The sequence below is a fragment of the Salmo salar genome, chromosome 28 (assembly GCF_965601325.2).
Source record: "Salmo salar chromosome 28, fSalSal1, whole genome shotgun sequence".
Taxonomy (NCBI): Eukaryota; Metazoa; Chordata; class Actinopteri; order Salmoniformes; family Salmonidae; genus Salmo; species Salmo salar.
The window spans coordinates 14,882,728-14,907,156 of NC_138318.1; the positions used below are offsets into that span (position 1 = coordinate 14,882,728).

The window sequence follows — 24,429 nt, forward strand, 5'->3', positions numbered from 1 at the left end:
TCTTCGACCACCTAAAATCTGTCTGCGAAAAATAATTATTTCACCTGAAAAACATCACCCGGCTTCTTCCTATTCTCTCCAAACCTGCTCTGGAAAAGCTGTTAAACTCCCTCGTCACCTCACGACTCGATTACTGCGATGCCCTCCTTGGTGGTCTCCCCTCAAAAAGCTTCCACAGGCTGCAGCTTGTGCAGAACTGCCAGGGTCCTCAAAGGAACCCGGTGATCTACCCACATCAGCCCTATTCTAGCCTCTCTCCACTGGCTGCCCAACCAATTCAGAATCAACTTCAAAATCATCCTGTTAGTCTTCAAAACCCTGGCCTTTGGTCCCCAATACCTCAGTGAACTCCTCAGCCCCAAACAGTCTTCACAGTCACTCCTGTCAAATGATCAAGTCCCAAAGACATGCTTAAAAACAATGGGTGACCGAGCATTCTACTGCCCCCGGCTCTGTAACGAGCCCCCTCATCTCTGCATGTTCAGACCACCACTGTCTTTAAGTCTGAGCTCAAGAATCACTTCTTCAAACTGGCTTTAACTTAATCTGATCTATGTTGTGGTGTCTGTTGTTGGTCTTGTACATGAGTTTCAAGTTCTATTGTTTGGTCCTTGTCGCCTCTCTTATTATTTTGTGTATCTTGTATAGTACTAGACCGCTAGCTATCTTTAGCCCTCTTATTAAAGCGTTTTTATTTAAATAGTTGCTCTCAACGGGAATAGCTTTGTGATTTACATCTGTAAATGAAAAGTGCTCTGCTAATGTAAGTTATTATTATTACTTCTGTAAGGATGAGAATTGGATATTCATGATTGATTAGAAAGGCCTCACGTGTGTAAATTCCTGTCTATCACGTGAACTAATTGGGATGGTGGTTGCCTGACCCAGAATAAAGTCACTTCCTGTGAGCTCCTGATGCTGTCTCATGTCCATGTCTTGTCTTATAGCTGATGTTACACTCCCTGAACCCTCCAAACGGCGTGTTATACTTCAAAATATTTGTTTTATTTCTCAACTTTAGAAGGTGGTAACTCAGTTTCTGAATTTCATAGACGAACCAAAGACATCCAAAGATAAGTGCATTGGAGTCGCATCTTTCTCGTGGAATTCACAGCTTGTTTCTAGCCTTGCGGGGCAGCAGGACCACTTGTTCAAAAAAAGGGCAAAAAGCATTGGCATAGATTGCTTAATATTATCAGGATCCATTTTTTTGCCTTCACATTTTTAAGCTAACATTTTTTGCCCTTTTTTCAAACAAGTGGTGCTGGGTGCCCCCGCATACCCGCTCAATTTGAGCACTGACTATGTTATTTGCACTTGTGTGCCATCTGAAAACCTTGTCCATCTTGTACTTTTTAATTTTTAATTTAACTAGGCAAGTCAGTTAAGAACAAATTCTTATTTACAATGACAGACTACCGGGGAACAGCGGATTAACTGCCTTGTTCAGGGGCAGAACAACAGATTTGTACCTTGTCAGCCTGGGGATTCAATCCAGCAACCTTTCGGTTACTGGCCCAACTCTCTAACCACTAGGGTACCTGCCCCCCCCCCCATGCTGTATCTGTTGTGTGTCGTTACCATATACCTTTTTATTATTTAGTAATCAGTATCAGAGATTTGTTTCAAACACAAACGGTAATACAAGATTTCTTTAATGTATCACTATACGTTTTTAGATATGACAAATACATAATACCCACATCATGCACATTAACTGTAACACGTATCCTTCAGACTGTCCTTTTCAATATCAACATTTTCTGACAACAAAAAATGTACACTTACCTGTTAATGCTCTATTGTGTTTATATACCTGCAGTAAGTACCTTTATGTAATAAAGTTTATTTTAGTAATTTGATTGTTTTTATGATACAAAGTATGTACATTAATATACACTGAGTGTACAAAACATTAGGAACACCTTCCTAATATTGAGTTGCAGCCCCCTTTGCCCTGAGACCAGCCTAAATTTGTCTGGGACTCTACAAGGTGTTGAAAGTGTTCCACAGGGATGCTGGCCCATGTTGACTCTAATGCTTCCCACAGTTGTGTGAAGTTGGCTGGATGTTCTTTGGGTAGTGGACCATTCTTGATACACACTGTTGAGAGTGAAAAACCAAACAGCGGTGCAGTTCTTGACTCAAACCGGTGCGCCTGGTACCGACTACCATACCCCGTTCTAAGGCACTTACATATTTTGTCTTGCCCATTCACCCTCTGAATGGCACACATACACAACCCATGTCTCAAGGCTTAAAAATCCTTCTTTAACCTGTCTCATCCCCTTCATCTAAGCTGATTGAAGTGGATTTAACAAGTGACATCAATAAGGGATCATAGCTTTCATCTGGATTCACCTGGTCAGTCTATGTCATGGAAAGAGCATGTTTTGTACACTCAGTGTATGTATTATGATTTTTCATAAAACTCATATTTTATATAGTGGAACATTACTCATATACACGTAAACAAAACGATACACAAAGGTACTATACAAAGAATCTGTACAATGATACAACAACACCAATCTCATTGTCTATCCAAGCAATAAGTTGTATCGCGTCCTCGCTTCTCGCCTCCTTCTCAAACCCCATTGGACGAGAAAGCCAGGGTTCTCCCATTTGACCTTCTCCTCAAATAGGTTTTGAGAAGGAGGCGAGGAGAGAAGACACAAGGAGTATGCAATTGATATTCTCCCCATCTGTCACCCGACAAGGCACCTTAACCTTAACAGTTCATAACAGTCCAGAAAGGGAAGTAGCAGGGTTTGGGAGTAACTGATTACAAAAAAAACAGCTATAATATTGTAATCAGATTACAGATACTTTTGAGAAACTAGATGACTACTTCTTGGATTACTTTTAAATTCATAAAGGATGTTTTGGTTTTCTTTAATGACAATCAATTCAGCATTGAAAAAAGGCGCAAGTTTAATTTTGTTCCACCTGAGCGAGTCTGACCACAAGTCAGAGACCACTATGATGACACACCAAATGCGTTTGATGGATCCTTTTTATCTTCTTCTAATGCCTCTTCTGGGGAAAGTAATCCAAAAGTAACTGAAAGTAATCAGATTATGTTACTGAGTTTGGGTGATCCAAAAGTTACATTACTGATTACAAGTTTGGACAGATAACTGTAACAGGTTATATTTAGAAAGTAACCTAACCAACCCTGACAAGGAGTGTCCACAAGATGGAGGAGGTCAGAACTCGCACTCCTCCAGTATCTCCTCCATGGTCTCTCCCAGCGTCATCTCTCCATCGCTACTTGACAGGCTCTTCCTGGTGTGGAACTCCAATCCTCCCGTGTCTCTCTCCCTATCTCGCCAACCTGACACCTCCCCTCCTTCCCCCTCTCGTCGCCCTCCTTGCCACTGCAAGGCCACCTGCAGCAAGTGGGAGTGTGTGGCAGGCCCACCCCCCTCCTCATATGATTCGCTCTGCTGGGAGCCATGGGGGCGTCGGCCTCTAGAGCACTTCCACAGATGTTTGAGGGGCTCGCCCCGGAAGTCAATGCAGGGCGTGACCTGGAAGTGGTTTGTGAACAGGAAGAGCTGCCATCGCTTTTTCAGCTCCGTCTGGACCTGGAGATAACAGATTTTTATTTGTGTTTTTACTTGTATTTATTTATTATTTTCTATTACGATGAGAACGATTTGTTAAGCTAATACTTAGGCTACAGTAAATTGATCTGCTAGTTTGTGGATAGTTACCTCTATGTTGGCAAAGCAGTACAGCACAGAAACCAAGAATCCCTGAGAGAGAGGTATGACACATAATGATTGTATTCAAGGTAACAAACTCTACCAGACCATTTGCATTTATTATCAAGACAAATTCTTTCCCTCTAAATGCAGTTCTTAATGGGATCAGGATGTTTTCCTTTCTTTACTCAACAGGAACAATTAAACATTTGTTATGGTCTTGTGGAAGGTGGCCATTTTGTTATCAGTTCTTACCTGGAAGGAGCTAAGGGTGAGGTTAATGAAGTTCCTGGCATAGCGGCTGCTTCCCTCCACACTCTCATCTATCAGTATAGTGAAAACTACCTCGTGGATCCCCAGTAGAGGGATCAGGACTATCGTAGCCCTGGCCAAGCTAACAGAGAAAAGGAAAGGAGTTTTGGCATTCAGACTGTACTGGGGTTCAAATAAAATAGTTGCTTGAGGGTGCTGGCTACTACTGTCACAGATTAGAGTAAACCTTTAGAGTGACCGTAGCCTACCTGTATCTGTAGTCTGTGAATTTCACTTGGTCTGCCTTTAACTTTGAGAGCAGCAACATTAGTATTTTGATGAATATGTAGAAAATGACCTGCAACACAAATCAATGATGTATTATTTCTGTAAAACAGTAGGAGATGCTTATGTTTTTACACTGGTGTGTAAAAAGTAAACTGTGTCTTTAAGAGGAGAAACCCTATCTTATTGGGATCAGTGCACCGTAACCATTCTGCCCTATATGACATGCTTGTGACTGCTTCTGACACCCACTGCTCTGGCTGACGTCTATGTCACATGGTCTCAACTATTGATCTTAGACATCCCAAAATCGGTGTGAAATCAGTGAAAAATCACAGGAAATCTCACAAGAGCTGATGCCCCCAGTGTGCCAGTCTTGTGCACTTTTGGAGTACACTGTAGAGTCATGGTTTGATAGACGATTTATCGTTGTGTCACGTTCTTAGATATCAGTGGAGCATTAGTTGAGTGGTGATACAGGAGGTTGCTATAGGTTATATATTGTAGGTTGCTACTCACCAACACAGATAAAGTGATGGGTCCCCTTATTATCCACCAGATCCATCTATTCTCATTGTTCCAGCACCTTAGGACAGGAGAGATTCAAGCAAGATTTGGGCCTACAGCATCAGCTTGTATCATAGACTATTGGGTATTTACACAGATCAGTACTGATTGATTACTTTACGAGAGCAGGCATAAATATGATCAGAAGTCTTGAAATGAGTGGTGGAAATTCTCCCAAAATACTTACCCTTTATTTTCATATAGAACTTTGCTCACTGTCCATGGCACCACAAACACGAATGGAGTACCTTTAGCAAGAGCAAAAGTATTTTGTTGCCATAAGTTGTCAATCTATCTTCATTAGAGCATTACCTTATTCAATGAACATGTGCCTTTCAAACATTAGAGCCTTACCCCAACCAATCAGAATGTGCATTTTAAACATTAGCGCCTTACCTCAGCCAATTAACATGTATCTTATAAACATTTAGAACCATACCCCAGCCAATGAGCATGTATCTCTTGAGCAGTCGTCTCTTGGTGAGGACGTCGGTGAACAGGAGGGTCTGGAGGAAGATTGCTTCTACCAGGAGCCAGAAGTAGTTACACGCTACAAAATACTCCATGGACACCCGGGAGGCCTTACATACCACCGTTATCTACAGGAAGAGGAGATATTAGATGTAATAGGATATATTACAGTGCCTTATCCTTGTTGAATACATTTATTTTACATAATAGTCTCTTGTGACAGACGTTAACGTAAGAGCACACCTGAGATTTTGTTCTGGGTGCCCGATATTTCTTCTATCATAACAAATAAGTATTCTGAAGGCCAGCATGGTTGAAAATGTTCTGTTTTTATATATTTTTTAAAACAAACTCTACAGGACATGAGTACCACTGAATTGGAGTATGAGTTCCACCCTTGGTCGTCACTGGGTAGCTTGGTGTACATGACATGTAACACGATCTCCTTTATGAAGACGGCTATGGCTCTCAACATGAAGGACACAAACAGATTCATGTGGATGTAGTTCCTCGTACAGTGGAGCTTCCTGGAAGAGACAGAGGTTGGCATTGACTCAAACCCACCACTGACTATTTAGTGTGGAAATTGATGATGTGATTATGCGACTAAGATGAATGCTCAGTACATAGGCAATCCATTGTGGTTTATAGTGATCAATAACATAATCTGTAATCTTGTTATTCTGCTTCCCCTGGTATCCATTTGATATTTTATTATCAATTAATGACATTGAACACTGACCAGTGGGTTTGAATCAATGCCGTGACTAAGGAGTATGTCATTGCTTTGCAGTTGTGTCATCGCCCTACGATAGTAGAATTCATCATAATCATCATTAACATGTGCCTAACCCCCTGACCCCTGCGCTCTGGCCCCTTGACACTAACCTGAGAATGCCCATGAGCAGAGTGGCCAGAGAGAGGGAGGAGAGGGACAGAGAGTAGCCGACGATGGAGATGACCCTCAGGGCTGCATGGCGAAACCACTCATCCTCCTGAAAGACACAGACATGGAAAAAAAGAAGTGAAAAAGAGGCAATTGACCTCAACCTCTGAAATTCACTTAGATATTACCTTTGATGATACAATGGAAGCAATACATGGTTATAACATCTACAGAAAAGACAGAAATGCAAAAATATTAGGTGTTGCCATTTATACACTATTCAGAACCACATTCCTGTAAAGCTTAGAGAGGATCTCATGTTAAATACTATTGAAGTAATATGGCTACAGGTTCATCTGCCTCACCTAAAGCCCATTCTGGTGGGAAGCTGCTATAGACCACCAAGTGCTAACAGTCAGTTTCTGGATAACGTGTTAAATGGTTGATAATGTACACAACCGGTCAAATGTTTTAGAACACCTACTCATTCAAGGGTTTTTCTTTGTTTGTACAATTTTTTACATTGTAGAATAATAGTGAATATATCAAAACTATGAAATAACATATATGGAATCATGTAGTTAACAAAAAAGTGTTAAACAAATCCAAATATATTTGAGATTCTTCAAAGTAGCCACCCTTTGCCTTGATGACAGCTTTGAAAGTTTCTTTTAGTGCAGTTTCAAAAACTATCAAGCGCTATGATGAAACTGGTTCTCATGAGGACCGCCACATGAATGGAAGACCCAGAGCTACCTCTGCTGCAGAGGATACGTTCATTAGTTACCAGCCTCAGAAATTGCAGCCCAAATAAATGCTTCACAGAGTTCAAGTAACAGATACATCTCAACATCAACTGTTCAGAGGAGACTGTGTGAATCAGGCCTTCATGGTCGAATTGCTGCAAAGAAACCACTACTAAAGGACACCAATAAGAAGAAGAGACTTGCTTGGGCCAAGAAACACAAGCAATGGACATTAGACCGGTGGAAATTTGTCCTATGGTCTGGAGTCCAAATTGGAGATTTTTGGTTCCAACCGCCGTGTCTTTATGGGGGTGCCTTGCTGGTGACACTGTCTGTGATTTATTTAGAATTCAGGGCACACTTAACCAGCATGGCTACCACAGCATTCTGCAGCATTATGTCATCCCATCTGGTTTGGGCTTAGTGGGACTATCATTTGTTTTTCAACAGGACAATGACCCAACACACTTCCAGGCTGTGTAAGGGCTATTTTACCAAGAAGGAGAGTGATGGAGTGCTGCATCAGATGACCTGGCCTCCGCAATCCCCCAACCTCAACCAAATTGAGATGGTTTGGGATGAGTCGGACCGCAGAGTGAAGGAAAAGCAGCCAACAAGTGCTCAGCATATGTGGGAACTGCTTCAAGACTGTTGGAAAAGCATTCCAGGTAAAGCTGGTTGAGAGAATGCCAAGCGTGTGCAAAGTTGTCATCAAGGCAAAGTGTGGCTATTTGAAGAATCTCAAATAGAAAATATAGTTTCATTTGTTTAACACTTTCTTGGTTACTACATGATTCCATATGTGTTTTTTCATAGTTTTGATGTCTTCACTATTATTCTACAATGTAGAAAATAGTAAAAATAAAGAGAATCCCTTGAGGAAGTAGGTGTTCTAAAACTTTTGACCAGTAATGTATGTGATATAAACAGAGAGGTATATTTTCTGGGTGATTTAAATATTGACTGGCTTTCATCAGGCTGTCCACTCAAGAGAAATCTTCTAACTGTAACTAGTGCTTGCAACCTGTATCGGGTTATCAGTCAACCTACCAGGGCTACAAATAAGCACAGGAATGAAATCATCAACATGTATTGATCACATCTTTACTAATGCTGCAGACATTTGCTTTAAATCAGTGTCCAAATCCATAGGATGTAGTGATCACAATATTGTAGCCATATCTAGGAAAACCAAAGTTCTAAAGCCTGGGCCTAGTATAATTTATAAGAGGTCATACAATATGTTTTGTAGTGATTCCTATATTGTTGATGTAAAGAATATCTGTTGGTCCATGGTGTGTAATGAGGAGTAAACAGACACGGCACTTGACACATTTATGAAATTGCTTATCCCAGTTACTAATAAGCATGCACCATTAAGAAAATGACTGCAAAAACTGTTAAAACCCTGTGGATTGATGAGGAATTGAAAAAAAATGTATGGTTGAGAGGAATGAGGCCAAAAGGAATGTCAAATAAGTCTGGCTGCACAACAGATTGGCAAATATACTGCAAATTGAGAAATTGAGAAATCATGTGACTAAACTGAATATATAGAAGAAACTAGATTATGAAACAAAGATCAATTATATAGAGAATGACAGTAAAAAACTTTGGAGCACCTTAAATTAATTTATGGGCAAAAAGGCAAACTCAGCTCCATCATTCATTGAATCAGATGGCTCATTCATCACAAAACCCACTAATATTGGCAACTACTTTAATGTTTTTTTAATTGGCAAAATTAACAAACTTAAGCATGACATGCCAGCAACAAACACTGACACTACACATCCAAGTATAACTGATCAAATTATGAAAGACAAGCATTGTAATTTTGAATTCCCTAAAGTGAGTGTGGAAGAAGTGAAAAAATTATTGTTGTCTATCAACAATGACAAGCCACCGGGGTCTGACAACTTTGATGGAAAATTACTGAGGATAATAGAGGACAATGTTGCCTCTGCTATTTGCATATCTTCAATCTAAACCTACTAGAAACTGTGTTCCCTCAGGCCTCGAGGGAAGCAAAAGTAATTCCGCTACCCAAGAATAGTAAAGCCCCCTTTTCTGGTTCAAAAAGTCAACCAATCAGCCTGTTACCAACCCTGAGTAAACTTTTGGAAAAAATGGTGTTTGACCAGATAAAATGCTATTTTGCTGTAAACAAATTGGCAACAGACTTTCAGTACACTTATATTTAAGGACATTCAACAGTGCTTACACAAATAACTGATGATTGGCTGAGAGAAATTGATGATAAAAAGATTGTTTTGTTAGACTTCAGTGCGGCTTGTGACATTATAGATCTTAGTATGCTGCTGGAAAAACGTATTTGTTATGGCTTTACACATAGGGTGTTCTTTAATGGAAGCCTCTCCAACATAATCCAGGTAGAACCAGGAATTCCCCAGGGCAGCTGTTTAGGCCCCTTACTTTTTCAATCTTTACTAACAACATGCCACTGGCTTTGAGTAAAGCCAGGGTGTCTATGTATGCAGATGACTCAACACTATACACATCAGCTACTACAGTGACTGAAATGACAGCAACACTTCGCAAAGAGCTGCAGTTAGTTTCAGAATGGGTGGCAAGGAATAAGTTACACAGAACCCAAACAGGCTGCGCGCGAGCACCATCGTGCGTACATTCATTTTGTCCCCCCACACCAAACGCGATCACGACACGCAGGTTAAAATATCAAAACAAACTCTGAACCAATTACATTAATTTGGGAACAGGTCAAAAAGCATAAAACATTTATGGCAATTTAGCTAGTTAGCTTGCACTTGCTAGCTAATTTGTCCTATTTAGCAAGCTTGCTGTTGCTAGCTAATATGTCCTGGGATATAAACATTGAGTTGTTATTTTACCTGAAATGCACAAGGTCCTCTACTCCGACAATTAATCCACACATAAAACGGTGAACCGAATCGTTTCTAGTCATCTCTCCTCCTTCCAGGCTTTTTCATCTTTGAACTTAAATGGTGATTGGCATCTAAACTTTCATTTACATTACATTACATTTAAGTCATTTAGCAGACGCTCTTATCCAGAGCGACTTACAAAATGGTGCATTCACCTTATGATATCCAGTGGAACAACCACTTTACAATAGTGCATCTAAATCTTTTAGGGGGGGGGGGGGGGGTTAGAAGGATTACTTTATCCTATCCTAGGTATTCCTTAAAGAGGTGGGGTTTCAGGTGTCTCCGGAAGGTGGTGATTGACTCCGCTGTCCTGGCGTCGTGAGGGAGCTTGTTCCACCATTGGGGTGCCAGAGCAGCGAACAGTTTTGACTGGGCTGAGCGGGAACTGTGCTTCCTCAGAGGTAGGGGGGCCAGCAGGCCAGTGGTGGATGAACGCAGTGCCCTTGTTTGGGTGTAGGGCCTTTCATAGTATTACTACACCGACCGGCAACACAGTTCGTCTTTCAATCACCCACGTGGGTATAACCAATGAGGAGATGGCACGTGGGTACCCGCTTCTATAAACCAATGAGTGGATGGGAGAGACAGGACTTTCAGCGCGATCTGCGTCAGAAATAGAAAGGAATTCTATTTTAGCCCTTGGCAACGCAGACTCTTGTTGACGCGCGTGAGCAGTGTGGGTGCAATAATTGAATAACATAGATTTCTACATTTATTTTGCAACGCTCGAGCACGCGACGCGAGCGGTGTGGTCAGCCTATTAGTCCTAAATATTTCAAAAACTAAAAGAATTGTATTTGAGAGAAATCATTCACTAAACCCTAAACCACAACTAAATATTGTAATGAATTATGTGGAATTTGAGCAAGTTGATGTGACTAAACAGCTTGGAGAACCCTGGATTGTAAACTTTCAGGGTCAAGACATGTTAAAAACTTCTGAGGGATAGCCCCCTTTTTTCAATAACTTGAAGAGTGAGCAAACTACTTGACATTTAGTGTGAAGTCACCCAGATACATTTGGGCAAATCATGAAAGAGACATTTACATTCATATTACACTTTTCTGCAAGAATATCATCAAATCTGTATACTTGGACTTTGATTTAGCTTTTTCAGTATTAGTAGCCATATTATAAGTTCAACATTTGCAAACAACCAGTTTTCATAACTTCATAACTCCATATTCTTAGAATTTTTGTCCAAAAGGAAAAGGCTGGCTGTCACACAAGGTTAACAGCTACATTTTGCGACAGATACGGGGTTTCCCGGATACTCCCGTAAAGCCCAGCTCATTGACTATCTAGCTAGCTTATTGCTTATTTGACAAAGTTAGAATCGATCAAGTGAAGACCGCCCGCGTCATCGGCGTGCCATGAAGGCGTCGCTCTCTGACCAAATTTGCTGTCCTATAAGATATACTACACCCCTAATGATATAGTGAAGTCTGGTTACGTTCTAGGATCTCTGAGGAATACATACGAACGTGATTTGACTGGTTGAAACAACGTTTAGGGTTAGATTTTTAAAGATTCCTTTCTTTGCAAATTGAACGAGTGGAAATACTAAATCGAACGTGCATGCCATATGGACCTTTTAATGATATGAAAAATGATTTTATCTAACAAAACGACACTTTATGTTATTTCTGGGACCCTTTGGATGATAAATCAGAGCAAGATTTCAGAATGTAAGTACACATTTCACCTTCAGAGGTGAATTTATCAAACCTATTGAGGTGAAAAAAGTGTTTTGTTGTTGTCACGTCCTGACCAGTATAGAGGATATTTGGTTATTGTAGTTTGGTCAGGACGTGGCAGAGGGGAGTTGATGTATGTGTATGGGGTTTGTCACTGGTCTATGTCTGTGGTTCTATGTATAGTTAATTGGGGTTGGACTCCCAATTGAAGGCAGGTGTGTTGAGTTGCCTTTGATTGGGAGTCCTATATAGTAGGGTGTGTTTGTCTTTGTGTTTGTGGGTAGTTGTTTTTGCATTGCTTTTCGTATAGCCTGCAAGACTGTTGTACTGTCGTGTTTCTTTGTTTCTTGTTTTGTATAGTGTTCACGTTCTTGATTAATTAAATTCAAAGATGAACACAAACTCCGCTGCACCTTGGTCTCTCTCTCACGACAGCCCTTACAGAACTACCCACCACAAAAGGACCAAGCAGCGGAGGAGGAGGGAGCCACAGGAGAACAGCGTGATGAACTGGACATGGGAGGACATCCTGGACGGCAAGGGATCCTACACTTGGGAGGAGATCCTGGTCGGAAGGGATCGCCTCCCATGGGAACAGGTAGTGGCACTCAGAAGAGTGGAGGCAGCAGGACAGAAGGACCAACGGCGATGGTATGAGGGAACACGGCTGGGAAGGAAGCCCGAGAGGCAGCCCCAATAATTTTTTTGGGGGGGGCACAGGGGCTGTTTGGCGGGGCGAGGATGGAGCCCCAGGCCAGCTCCCCACACTAGCCCTGAGGTGCGTCAGCCCAGTCTGACTCGGCCTGTTCCCGCTCCCCGCACTAGCCCTAAGGTGCGTGTGCCCAGGCTGGCACGTCCTGTACCAGCTCCACGGATCAGGCATCTAGTGCGTCAGCCCAGCCTCGTCAGTCAGGAGTCGCCAGAGCTGCTCGCCAGTCAGGAGTCGCCGGAGCTGCCCGCCAGTCAGGAGTCGCCGGAGCAGCCCGCCAGTCAGGAGTCGCCAGAGCTGCCCGCCAGTCAGGAGTCGCCGGAGCTGCCCGCCAGTCAGGAGTCGCCGGAGCTGCCCGCCAGTCAGGAGTCGCCGGAGCTGCCCGCCAGTCAGGAGTCGCCAGAGCTGCCCGCCAGTCAGGAGTCGCCGGAGCTGCCCGCCAGTCAGGAGTCGCCGGAGCTGCCCGCCAGTCAGGAGTCGCCAGAGCTGCCCGCCAGTCAAGAGTCGCCAGAGCTGCCCGCCAGTCAGGAGTCGCCAGAGCTGAAAGATGAACACGAACTCCGCTGCACCTTGGTCTCTCTCTCACGACAGCACTTACAGTTGTTAGGAGCTCTCCTCAAACAATAGCATGGCATTTTTTCGCAGTAATAGCTACTGTAAATTGGGCTGTGTGGTTATATTAACAAGAATGTAAGCTTTCAGGCGATGTTAGACACTTATATGTACCGACATTTGTTGTTTCTCTAAAATCTGCGATCGTGACACAAGGCGCTGCATGATTTGCAACTATCCCTCCTACAGGCCCTAGATTTGTCGCACCTAGACTACTGTTCAGTTGTGTGGTCAGGTGCCACAAAGAGGGACTTAGGAACATTTCAATTGGCTCAGAACAGGGCAGCGTGGCTGTACATAGAGAGCTAACATTAATAATATGCAGGGCAATCTCTCATGGCTTAAAGTGGAAGAGAGACTGACTTCATCACTACTTGTTTTTTTAAGAGGTGTTGAAAAGCTGAATGCACAGAACTGTCTGTTTAAACGACTAGCACACAGCTCGGACACCCATGCATACCCCACAAGACATGCCACCAGAGGTCTCTTCACAATCCCCAAGTCCAGAACAGACTATGGGAGGTGCAGAGTACTACATAGAGCCATGACTACATGGAACTCTATTCCACATCAGGTAACTGATGCAAATAGTAGAATCAGATTTAAAAACAGAGAGAAATACACCTTATGGAACAGCAGGGACTGTGAAGAGACACACACACAGGTACAGACACACGCATAAGCACACGGGCGCTGGCACACGCACTCTACACACACTTACATTGTAATATTGTTGTATAGTGGTATCATACATTTTGTGTTGTGGATATGTGGTGGTGTGACAGTGCATACCTTGGCAGCAGCTAACGGGGATCCCTAATAAAATACAAATGGGAAATTTTGAACTGGGGTATGATTTATTTTTGACGTTTCAGTTGCAAGGCCTTTTCCAAATGCAAGGCACTCTGTTTCCTCTCACAGCCTTTTTCTCACCTCGGGTTTAAAGAAGTCTTGGTCATCACATTCTGTCTTCTCCCGCCAGACATCCGTAGAATTCTCCTGGAGTCGCCAGGACCCATTGGACAGACACTCCATGTACACTCTCCTGGAGTCATCTGGGTCAGGAAGAGAAGCAGAATGACTAGATCGGTTATGGAGAGATTTGCTGTGCTTCTAATTGCGTGGTACTATATGAAATGTTATGATGTTGTGTTGTGCCATCACATGACGTTATAGATGTATGAATGTATGGATATGTGTGATATTTATTTATTCATAAGGGACAATGCGCATAAATCAACATCAATATTACAATAATGAAACATCCATGTAAATGTGCCGGGGTTAGCCGGGGTTAGCCAAAAGCTAATTTGCACCTGGGCAGGTAAGGGCCTTTTCACAGCCACTATATAAATCCTCACTAAAACAATACAAAATATATCATTCTAACAACAACATCAACAACAACACTATCATCAACTGTTGTCTTACATATGAGAAATCACAGATAACTCATGTGTACAGGTTTGGATAGATTTGAGCCTAGTTTTCAATTTTACATTTGAAAATACAATAATCAGTGCAGCTTCTCAAGTCCATGGGCATTGCATTCCAGTATATTGTAGCTCTAACAGAGGAGGCCATTTGAACAATTTTACTGTGTCGAAAAGGGACAACGCAATCCCCTCTAGTTACTGCCCTTGTTATCCTGGAGGTGCTTTCCTTGAGCATGATATGCCGGCATAGGGGTGGAGAGACAAGACCTTTCAGGATCTTAAAGACAAGGCTTGCAAGGCTCTACATCATGCTTAAAGCTATCCAGACTAAATAAATTATCTATGTAAATTATATGACAATGGTGGTAATTGTTTGGTTTGTTATCAAGTGATTCAATTGGTTTCAGATTAGTGGCTCCTGCCTGTGACCAGCATGTGAGGCAATATCTCAAATGTGAGAAGATTATAGCATGCCTAAAGTTGGATAATCCATACTTGACTGTGTTAAGCACCTTCTTCACATGTTTCTTAAATGTCAAGTTGGAGTCCAAAATGACGCCGAGATACCTGAAATTAGACACAACTTTCAGATGCTCCTCATTAACAAGAACAGCTTGTTGGGAAGAATCTTTCTTTCTTATAGAATTCTTATAGAAGTACATATGTAACAGTATAGCTTCCGTCCCTCTCCTCGCCCCAACCTGGGCTTGAACCAGGGACCCTCTGCACACATCAACAACCGACACCCACGAAGCATCGTTACCCATCGCGCCACAAAAGCCACGGCCCTTGCAGAGCAAGGGGAACAACTACTTCAGGTCTCGGAGCGAGTGACGTCACCCGATTGAAACGCTATTAGCGCGCACCACCGCTAACTAGCTAGCCATTTCACATCGGTTACACATACAAACAGTCTTTAAATGCAGGCAAGAATTAGTCATCCATTTAGAAACATGTACCATAGCTTCAGTTAACTTGTTAACAACTAGTTGTCTATTTTTTTGTGTACATACAGAACTGTATCATCTGCATACATCTGCATGTTAACTTGTGGGCAAACAAGTGGGAGATCATTTATATAGAGGGTAAACAGAAGGGGGCCTAATATTGACCCTTGTCGGACCCCGTAGTTATAGTAAAGAGAGTCGACTGAGTGTCCCCCAGACGAACCCTTTGACTTCTGTCGTCAGATAGGAATACATCCAACTAATAACTTCAGTGGACACATTAAGGGAGGATAGTTTGGATAGGAGGACCTCATGATTCACAGTATCAAAGGCCTTTTTAAGATCCAAAAAGACTGACTTCACCACCTATGTCCAGTTTAGATTTAATGCACTCCAAAAAAATAGCAGTTGGCTGTTTCGGTAGAATGGTTAGTTCTGAATCCAAATTGCATTTGATGGATTGAGTTACCCTGAATGAAGCCTCCAGACTCACCCTTTGTAATCCAGGGAAGGTAGGAAGGACAGGGCACTGACACGTTACCGGGGGCTGAGTGGGGCCAACACACAAACACGTCAACCATCCCGTTACAGTAGATTCCTGAAAGGACAAACAAGTAAAGAGTAAGAGACGAACAGAAAAGTACATAAATAATAAAGTTCTATTGCTTAACGGAAAATGAATTTCCATATAGATCAATTGCTGCCCTGACAGTGTGGCTGCAATTAAATGACAATACACATTGTAGCGGGAAGAATGGTACATTGATACATGGAACTGGCCAGGGCCAAAAACAAACTGCTCACCAGTTTCTGAGAAGATGCTTTCTGCTAAAATCCTGGTGCAGTTCTCCCTATATTCATTCCGTTTAGAGATCAACTCTTCAAGTTTCATCTTCGTGGCGTCAGTTAATGTGGGATCCTAATAAAATAAAATAAATCACAGAGCCCACCACCTTTCATGTGAAATAAGACAGTTATAAAGAGAGGAATATTTTATGATAAACTACACATTTTTACAACCCCAACATTGCGCCAGGAAGACTGAGGGGAATGTGGTTTTAGTGAGAGCCCACAAGATGGCAGTATTTGAGTAGAATTCCTGTTGAGCTATCTAACTACCCAACCTCCATCTTTGGTAGGCGTCTGTGTAGGCAATTTCACAAGCCTTGGGCTCAATTCAATCCGTATTGCTGAAGTTCAGCACTGTAGTGAAATTGAAATGTAAAGGTAATTTCCGATTGAGCCGACATATGCAAGGCTAACCTTGAATGCAGTCTCCGCAGACGCAGGAACATTGTCTTAAATGTTTTATCGTGCTATAGCGCTGAACTTCGGCGATACAGATTGAGTCGAGACCCTAATGTCATGTGGTCTAAACTAATAGAAGTAAATGCACCTGTTTCATTTACTCTGAGAAGAGAAATCAAAATGGGAGATTTGACCAGCAGTAACTCAGTTAGGCTGCGTTTACATCTTTGGCTGCGTTATGATCTTTGGACAATTATTTGCATAGCTGATATCTATCTGATCTTTCCCTAATGTGTAAACATCAAAAAGAACTACAGGGAATCTAATCTTTTGACTTCCAGTTCATACAGTACCACCTCCATATGGCTGCGTTTACACAGGCAGCGCAATTCTGATCTTTTACCCAATGATTGGGCAAAAGATCAGAATTGGGCTTCCTGTGTAATCTGAATCCTGATACAAACCCGATCCTCCATATGCGACCTCTGTCTGGGCGCTCAGATGAGATTTTTTTGCTCTTATGTGGTTTGATGCTGCGTTCATAACCAAGTGGGAAGGTGGTCATTAACAGTTGTGAATTTCTAAATAAAAGTTGGATCCATTCACGTGCTTTGAACTCATTGAGAAACGCTGATTGACTAATGGCCAACAAGCTGTAAGTACAGACATCATGATTGTAAACCAATTATAGGGTTCAAAAGACAGAATAGATTTTTATAAATAATGTTTAGTTTTTACATCTAACTGCAGAAAATGCTGTTATCGAGGTCATTTCCTTAGTAGATGATGTCAGAGCTCAGCATGTGGGACAAGTCGGAGCTCAGGGATGATAGACGAGTTTCCAACTCGTAATTACGAGGGGCATTCTAGTGGATTTTCCCCCAGTTGTATGTGGTAAATACCACCTTCCCACTTGGTTATGAACGCATCATTATTGCACACTATTGCACATGACCTGTTGTTACCATGACAATTACCCCAACATTTACAGTAGTGGTAATGGGAAATGAGCATTACATCTGTTTGCTACTTCAGAGGCTACATCAATGCGAATGCGCAAATCTGATTTTGGTCACATGTAAAACTGTTTGGACATTCCAAAGAATTTCTATAGTATAAAGAAAATCTGATTTGGGTTCTTAGGGTGGCTGTGTAAACACAACCTTATGCCTATTCATGATCTTGGTCCAAAATGTAAAGGGACTGCCCAGTGTTTCCAGATTTCTATGAAATATGACTTATACATTTTCCTTACAAATCTTTTTAATTAGGTATGTTAAAAAGCAGCTTTTCTGTGTTGCAATTGTGTGAGCATACCCCAACAACAAAATGGTTAATGGTGTGGGCGTATACCAGTCGAAAAAAATATTAACGCAAGTAGACCGCTGATTGGCCAGCTCACCCTCTTCTAGACTGCTGATTGGCCAGCTCAAGATTACATTATGCTCTATGAGGAAATAGCAAGCATTTTTTAAATGGCCTGTTTGAGATACATGTTTGAGGTGCGGTTTTTGAAGTGTTTTTTCTCCAATTTATGCTTTGGCCAAAAATACGAGTATCAACAACCTTATTTGGATATGAGTTAACAGAATATTAACTTTGAAAGGTAACTGGGCAAATACTTTAAGATGTCTTACCACATGATTTGGCAATGTTCTATACAAATAAAACATTGACAAAACATAATAAATTATATTATTCTAGTGGCAGACCAACCCTTCTCTTCTTTTTGTAAAGTAAACAGAGAATCAAGGTTTTCCCATGTAGAATCTGTTTTCCACAGGTGGGGTACAGTACCATAGATATATAATCCAATGGATTCTATTTCTATGTGCGGTACTCTTTCTCTGACCAACATTCCCTGCCTTGCCTTCACACTCCAATGGGGATACATACTGTATATCTATCTGAACTGTGTAACCTCCCTGTGCCTGTCCATTCTATTCCCCCTCCACCACCACCTGTTCCAATGTGATCTGTCCTATCCTAGGAGCGCCCTGACTTTCTAACGCTTCAATTGACCCCTTCTGTCTCTTGTCATCAGGTTTTCTGGACAGCAGCTATCACGGAGGAGTGTGTGTGTGTCTGTCTGTCTGTCAGATCTCTCACTACTATCTGGGGTGAAAAGAAGTTACAGGGGCTCTCCTCTACTTTAAGAGAAAACACTTTAAAATCCACTGAGACACTTAAGGGATTCTGAGCTTAACTCAGTTACATATTTGGAGAGGGTGCTGATATAATTGAGGGCCTGGGAATCAAATCCGAGCGTTCTCTACTGAGATCATGTTCATCATATAGTATGTAGCTACTATTGAGTAAAGGGATGTATTTACCGTAAGTACACAAGGTAATACTGAAGGTATAGAGTTTTAGGACTTACCCAGATAGAATCATACTTTGGAAATGTGTCGGTGTATTTTTTGTGCTGTATACTGTATGTCCGTTTCTGGCTGTTCTGGTACATTTTGCTGCATATTTTGTGATAATATTTATGTCTGGAGTGATATGCATGGCCATATGTGTGCCATGCCATGCCACCCAGTACATTATCATATAGCCATGTTGCTAAGCAACTCCAAAGTTCTTGCAAATCCCAGTCGCATAAAACAAAATAAAGATTTCATACCATAAATTCAGGGCTTATCATCTCACTGTGTCAGTGAGATAGACTATGGTTTTACAGTTCAACGGTAGCAATTCATCCTCTCAATCAGATAAAGGATAACTGGAATCTGGAGCAAATTATGTTTCTCTGTTGTGAGGTTGGAATATTTGTGAGATTGCTTCAATTCACCTTTTTAACAGAATATTCGTTTTTTTCATATTTTACTGAAAATTCTATATGTACTATAGATGTTCAAATAAATGCTCAACAAATAAAAAAAATACGTTTTTATTTTTTACTGGCACTCCCGACAGGAAACAAGTAGGAAAAGTTGTAAAGGAAATATCAAATGGCTCCAAAACTGGTTTAGACTCAATATTCTGGAGAAATTGAATTCAGATTAGTATATGCACATGTGTGTGCCCTGCTTGTGTGTGTATGTGTGTGCATATGGGCAGGCAGGTACCCAAGCGGTTAGAGAGACGAGCCAGCAACCGGAGAGTTGCCAGCCAGTTTGAGTCCCGGGTCTGACAGGAAAAAATCTGTTTGGGAAGTCAGCTGGCAACCGGAGGGTTGCTATTATCAATTCCTAGAAGCCATTGCCTGCCGTTGTACCTTGAGCAAGTCACTTAACCTCTATGTGTGTCTTTCGGGGGCGTTGGGATAAAGCAGATTTTAGTTGGACTTTGTGCTGACAAATAAAGTGATGTTAATATTAATGTGTGTGTGTGTGCAGCTCACCATCTTACCTGTAGACTGGAGAGGAGCAGTAGGAGTAAAGGAGAGAGTGTGGTACTCCCCAGTGCCCACCCCCCTCTGTGCCAGGCTGGTCGTAGCATGGGTATGGCACTTTGTTTACATATAAGCTGGATGGCACCTCATCGACCCGCCTGCCACTGATGCTCTCTTCACACTCATCCTTGTCTTACCTCTCAGCATCCACACCACACGGAACCAACACATGGACCAGCCTCTTCTCTAAAGTGTCCAGTCCTTTCACCAATGTGGTTTTCCAGGTAAAGATGATTTGAGACTAGTGAACGTTTTATGTGCTTGGTTAAGCTGACTTACTCACGGTGTAGTCTGCTCTCAGTGTTTAGCTTCTGAGCTGATTTTTGAAAGGCAGTGTCTTCTCTCTTCAACGTAGGCTCGCCTCAAAACAGTGGGTTTTGGGGTAAAGATGATTTGTGATTGGTTTTAGTACATTTTTACAGGTGCCTGGTTGAGATGGAGCCGTCTTCTTCTTTGGATCGTTGTTTCACTTCTTTTAGACATGGGTTGATATTCTGAAGGTAAATTCTTCCTGTAACTCTTAATGTTTTGGGAATAAATAGTGTTCTTCTCTTGGTTAACAGGTGTTTAGTAAAGATATCCAGGCACTTATTCTAGTTGTGGGTTATTTTGGAGCAACGTTCCCCATCTCATTGAGGCTTTAAACGAGACACTCCTTTTTAAGTTGTGATCAGTTTGATAAAGTTTTCTCCGACATCTCTCCTAGTTTTAGTATTTTATAAAGTTGTCCTCTGTCCTAGTTGACGTGTGTTAGTAAAGTTGTCCTCTGTCCTAGTACACAAGCATTAGTTAACTTGTCCTTTGTCCCTCACCTAGTTGACGTGTATTAGCAAAGTCATCATTGTCTTCTTAGTATTTGGTAAAGTTGTTTTTGGCTCGTCTGCCTGTCGCTGTGTGTTTGGTTAAGTTGTCTTCGTCTCAGGCTCATTCTCAAGGGTTCTGTTGTCTGTCCTCCATGATGTCCTGAACGCGACTGAAAGTGTCTGTGAATCCTCACCCATCAGTCTGCCTCCCCTTTTTCTCCGCCCGGCCTTGTCCCAGCCAATCAAGATAAGACAAGGGAGAGCTGTTTTACTGGAGTGACTTTATAGTCCAGGAGGGGAACGCACACACAAGCAGAAAGTATATACTCACACACACACACAAACACACACACACACAAACACACACACAAACAGTCACATCGTAAGGTGTGCAGTGTTGATCCATGACTGGGGCTAAAGGTTCAGTGGCAGTTTTATGTGGGTGGTTCTCCCAAAGTAAGAGGGCCTCATCAACAGTATTTGACACTAATGGGATCTCTGTGTGGTCTAATGGATCTACAAACGCACCACAGGAGCTGCAGGGGCCATGACCAAACACACAGGATAGATCATAAGCCAGAGAAACATGTTGTACTACCGTTCATGCACTGTGCAGATGGTGCAGCCCAAAAAATACATTACTATTAAATCAAATCAAACTTTTCCTAAGTGTACTATTGTATAAGTTTAACAATAAGTAGCGCTTTATAGACAACGAGAGGGGGGGTTAAAACTATGTTTGGAAGTAAACTACATTCCTTAGACATTTAGAAAGAAAGAGAAAAGCTAATCAATTGATAACCTCATTTCACTATGACGTCACAGTGTAAACAATGTGCTGTACGAGGGCGGTTGATTCTAGTGTTGTTTACACCATTATTTACCGCATTGTTTACATGTTGACATAATAGGGAAATAGGGTTATAGAAGAGAAAAAGGAACCTTTGTAACAAGGAACAAGAGAAAAGGTATAAACACCTGTAATAAAAGGGAAACATTACGTAGAGGAAGATCAGATACGTGGAGGAAGATATGACTCAGCCTATGTAGACAATTCTCCCAGTCCCCACCGATCAATGGTTCTTTGTAGGACTGTCAGTGTGGGGAGGGCCTGAGGTGCCAGTCTGCCGGGGTTAACTCGCTTCTAGTTTAGTATTAAAGCCCTACTATAGCTCTGCGGGGCCAGCTTTGGTTGTCACAGAGTCACAGTGTCCTTTGTTTTGCTACGGGGCTTTCCACAACTGTAAGAGAACAAAATATCAGGGGGTTGTTATGGTTAGGGTTAGGTTCGAGTCGAGGTGTGGACATGAAGCTAAGGTTGGGATTAGAGTTGAGACTAGGATTAGGATATGGACAGCTAGGCTTAGTTATTTATATGCACATCTAGTATTTCTCAGGTGCTAGGCATAAGAACATAATCACACAGGTCATGCTATAAAACAACTGGAGAATGCCTGGCCTCACCACATCAACCCACAACTATTTATCCTCACAGTGTTGTGCACTTCACAGGTGGAGGATTGAAGGAGTTAGTTATGCTTCCGATTGACCTAACGTCAGCTATTATTTACATTTTAAAATAGGCTTACATCCACTTTGTGAGATAATTCGCTACTGAGAGTAAGGATATCTAGTGTAAGTAAAAGGCAATTACAGTATAGTACATCACATTACACTAATGTAGAGAGTTTACTGACCTTCACAAGAGCAGGGTGTAGTAAAATCCATGTTAGTGTGGGTAGATCATTCAGCCAGCAATGAAATAAATGCACAGTATCCTTTGGTGCGAGTCCTGCTCTTCTGATGGACTGTACATCCATCTGATCATTCTATAGATCATAATTTGATAGTATGGTATATTATGATGGAAGACACACCTGTCACTTTTTGTGAAATGGGAGGAAGTTAAAAGCATGGCTGGTTTGTTTACATGAAGAGCTAACCTTAGTAATACATCAGCTGGTACGTAATTGTGTTTTCATTACAGAATGATCTAGTGCTCTGATAAATATAGGGGGCAGATTTGACAGTGAATCCATCCAGGTGACTCTCTATGGTATAGGGACTATGAAGATGCAGGAATTAAGGCTCCACTGTGACCCAGTCATGGCATCATTTGTGACTGTGTGATATACAAAATATCAAACTGAAATTAGTTTATTTTACTCTTGGTTCCATAAGCATGGCTGTAAAAAGTCCTGATACAGTCATATATCAGCATTATCTTCACTAACAATAAAAAGCTTAAGAGGGTTTAGACGACAATTAAAATATATAGAGAAATTCTCTCAGGTCCAGGACAACATAAATGTGATAAAAGCAATTTCATGGAGACATGGCCTTAGGACAGCCCTGGTATTGCTACCCCATGCCAAGGATCCTCTGTGTGTGTGGGTGTGTATTTGTGTGTGTGGGTGTGTGTGTGGGTGTGTGTGTGGGTGTGTGTGTGTGTGTCGAAGCTGGACTTGGTCCGAGACGAGAGTGAAGAGGCTGTCAAAGAGCTAATGTGACGGTTCAAGTGTGCCCATTTGAAACACATATAATAGTAAGACACTCGCCAACTGAACTGAAGCTTCTCCCGCTAAGACAACTGTCTGGTTTGTCATGTGTGCCTCACTCACATTGAAATAAAATCAAACCTTATTTCATCATAAAAACAGGCCAAACCTGTCACAATAAAGTTAAGGATGGCTGCTTTGGCAAGTCCTACAGTGTCACAAAAAAGAGCCGTGTTGAATAGACCAAACTGCAGCGGGAATATGGATGCTCATGTTTTAATTCAAAAAAAGGAGTAACGCATCCACTGGAAAACAATATACACGACAGGAACAGTTTTGCAGGCACACAACACGCAGTGCAAAAACAACTACCCACCAAAACCAAACAAACACACACCTACTTATGGGACTCCCAATCAGAGGCAACTAGAAACACCTGCCTCCAATTGAGAGTCCAGCACCCAAAACTACACATAGAAAAACAAACCTAGAACCTATACCAAACTAATACACCCCACTACACCACACACAAAACCCCATAATACAAAACAAATATACCTCTGCCACGTCCTGACCAAATATAATAGAAATAATACCTAAATATTGGTCAGGACGTGACATTACCCCCCCCTAAAGGTGCAGACCCCGGAATGCACCTTAAAAGAAAACACAAAAAATCCCCATTACCCCAACAAAACCAAAAAGCAATACCCCCTAAACAATAAGGGAGGGAAGGGAGGGTGGCTGCCGTCAACGACGGCACTGTGCTACACCCTCCCTCCCCAACCCACCTATCCTGGAGGTGGCTCCGGTGCAGGACGTGGACCCTGCTCCACCCTCGGCGTCGCCCACTTCGGCGGAGCCGATAGCTGCGCCAGGCAGACGGACCCCTCGGGCTGGGCCGGGGGACAGGAGGGCCCCTCGGGCTGGGCCGGGGGACAGGAGGGCCCCTCGGGCTGGGCCGGGGGACAGGAGGGCCCCTCGGGCTGGGCCGGGGGACAGGAGGGCCCCTCGGGCTGGGCCGGAGAGCAGGAGGGCCCCTCGGGCTGGGCCGGAGAGCAGGAGGGCCCCTCGGGCTGGGCCGGAGAGCAGGAGGGCCCCTCGGGCTGGGCCGGAGGGCAGGAGGGCCACTCGGGCTGGGCCGGAGGGCAGGAGGGCCACTCGGGCTGGGCCGGAGGGCAGGAGGGCCACTCGGGCTGGGCCGGAGGGCAGGAGGGCCACTCGGGCTGGGCCGG

The 24,429-nt window shown here is 42.6% G+C and overlaps 1 protein-coding gene across 2 annotated transcripts; it reads right to left on the reverse strand.

Annotated features, from left to right (window-relative positions):
* Positions 1–1,637: 1,637 nt before the first annotated feature.
* On the reverse strand, positions 1,638–20,948 carry glp2r (glucagon-like peptide 2 receptor). Of its 2 annotated transcripts, XM_082970484.1 has the most exons (14): positions 19,851–20,948; positions 16,053–16,167; positions 15,742–15,846; positions 13,799–13,920; positions 6,174–6,280; positions 5,656–5,812; positions 5,254–5,413; positions 5,002–5,062; positions 4,767–4,833; positions 4,232–4,320; positions 3,966–4,104; positions 3,720–3,761; positions 3,178–3,590; positions 1,638–3,063 (listed from the first exon to the last, which is right to left on the reverse strand). In XM_082970484.1, exons 1-13 carry the CDS (start codon positions 19,938–19,940, stop codon positions 3,210–3,212), a joined length of 1,635 nt encoding a protein of 544 aa, XP_082826610.1. In that variant the 5' UTR covers positions 19,941–20,948; the 3' UTR covers positions 1,638–3,063; positions 3,178–3,209. The 2 variants fall into 2 exon arrangements, with proteins under 2 accessions (XP_082826610.1, XP_014035029.2); XM_014179554.3 differs by having other exon boundaries at positions 1,638–3,590.
* Between the last annotated feature and the right edge of the window lie 3,481 nt (positions 20,949–24,429).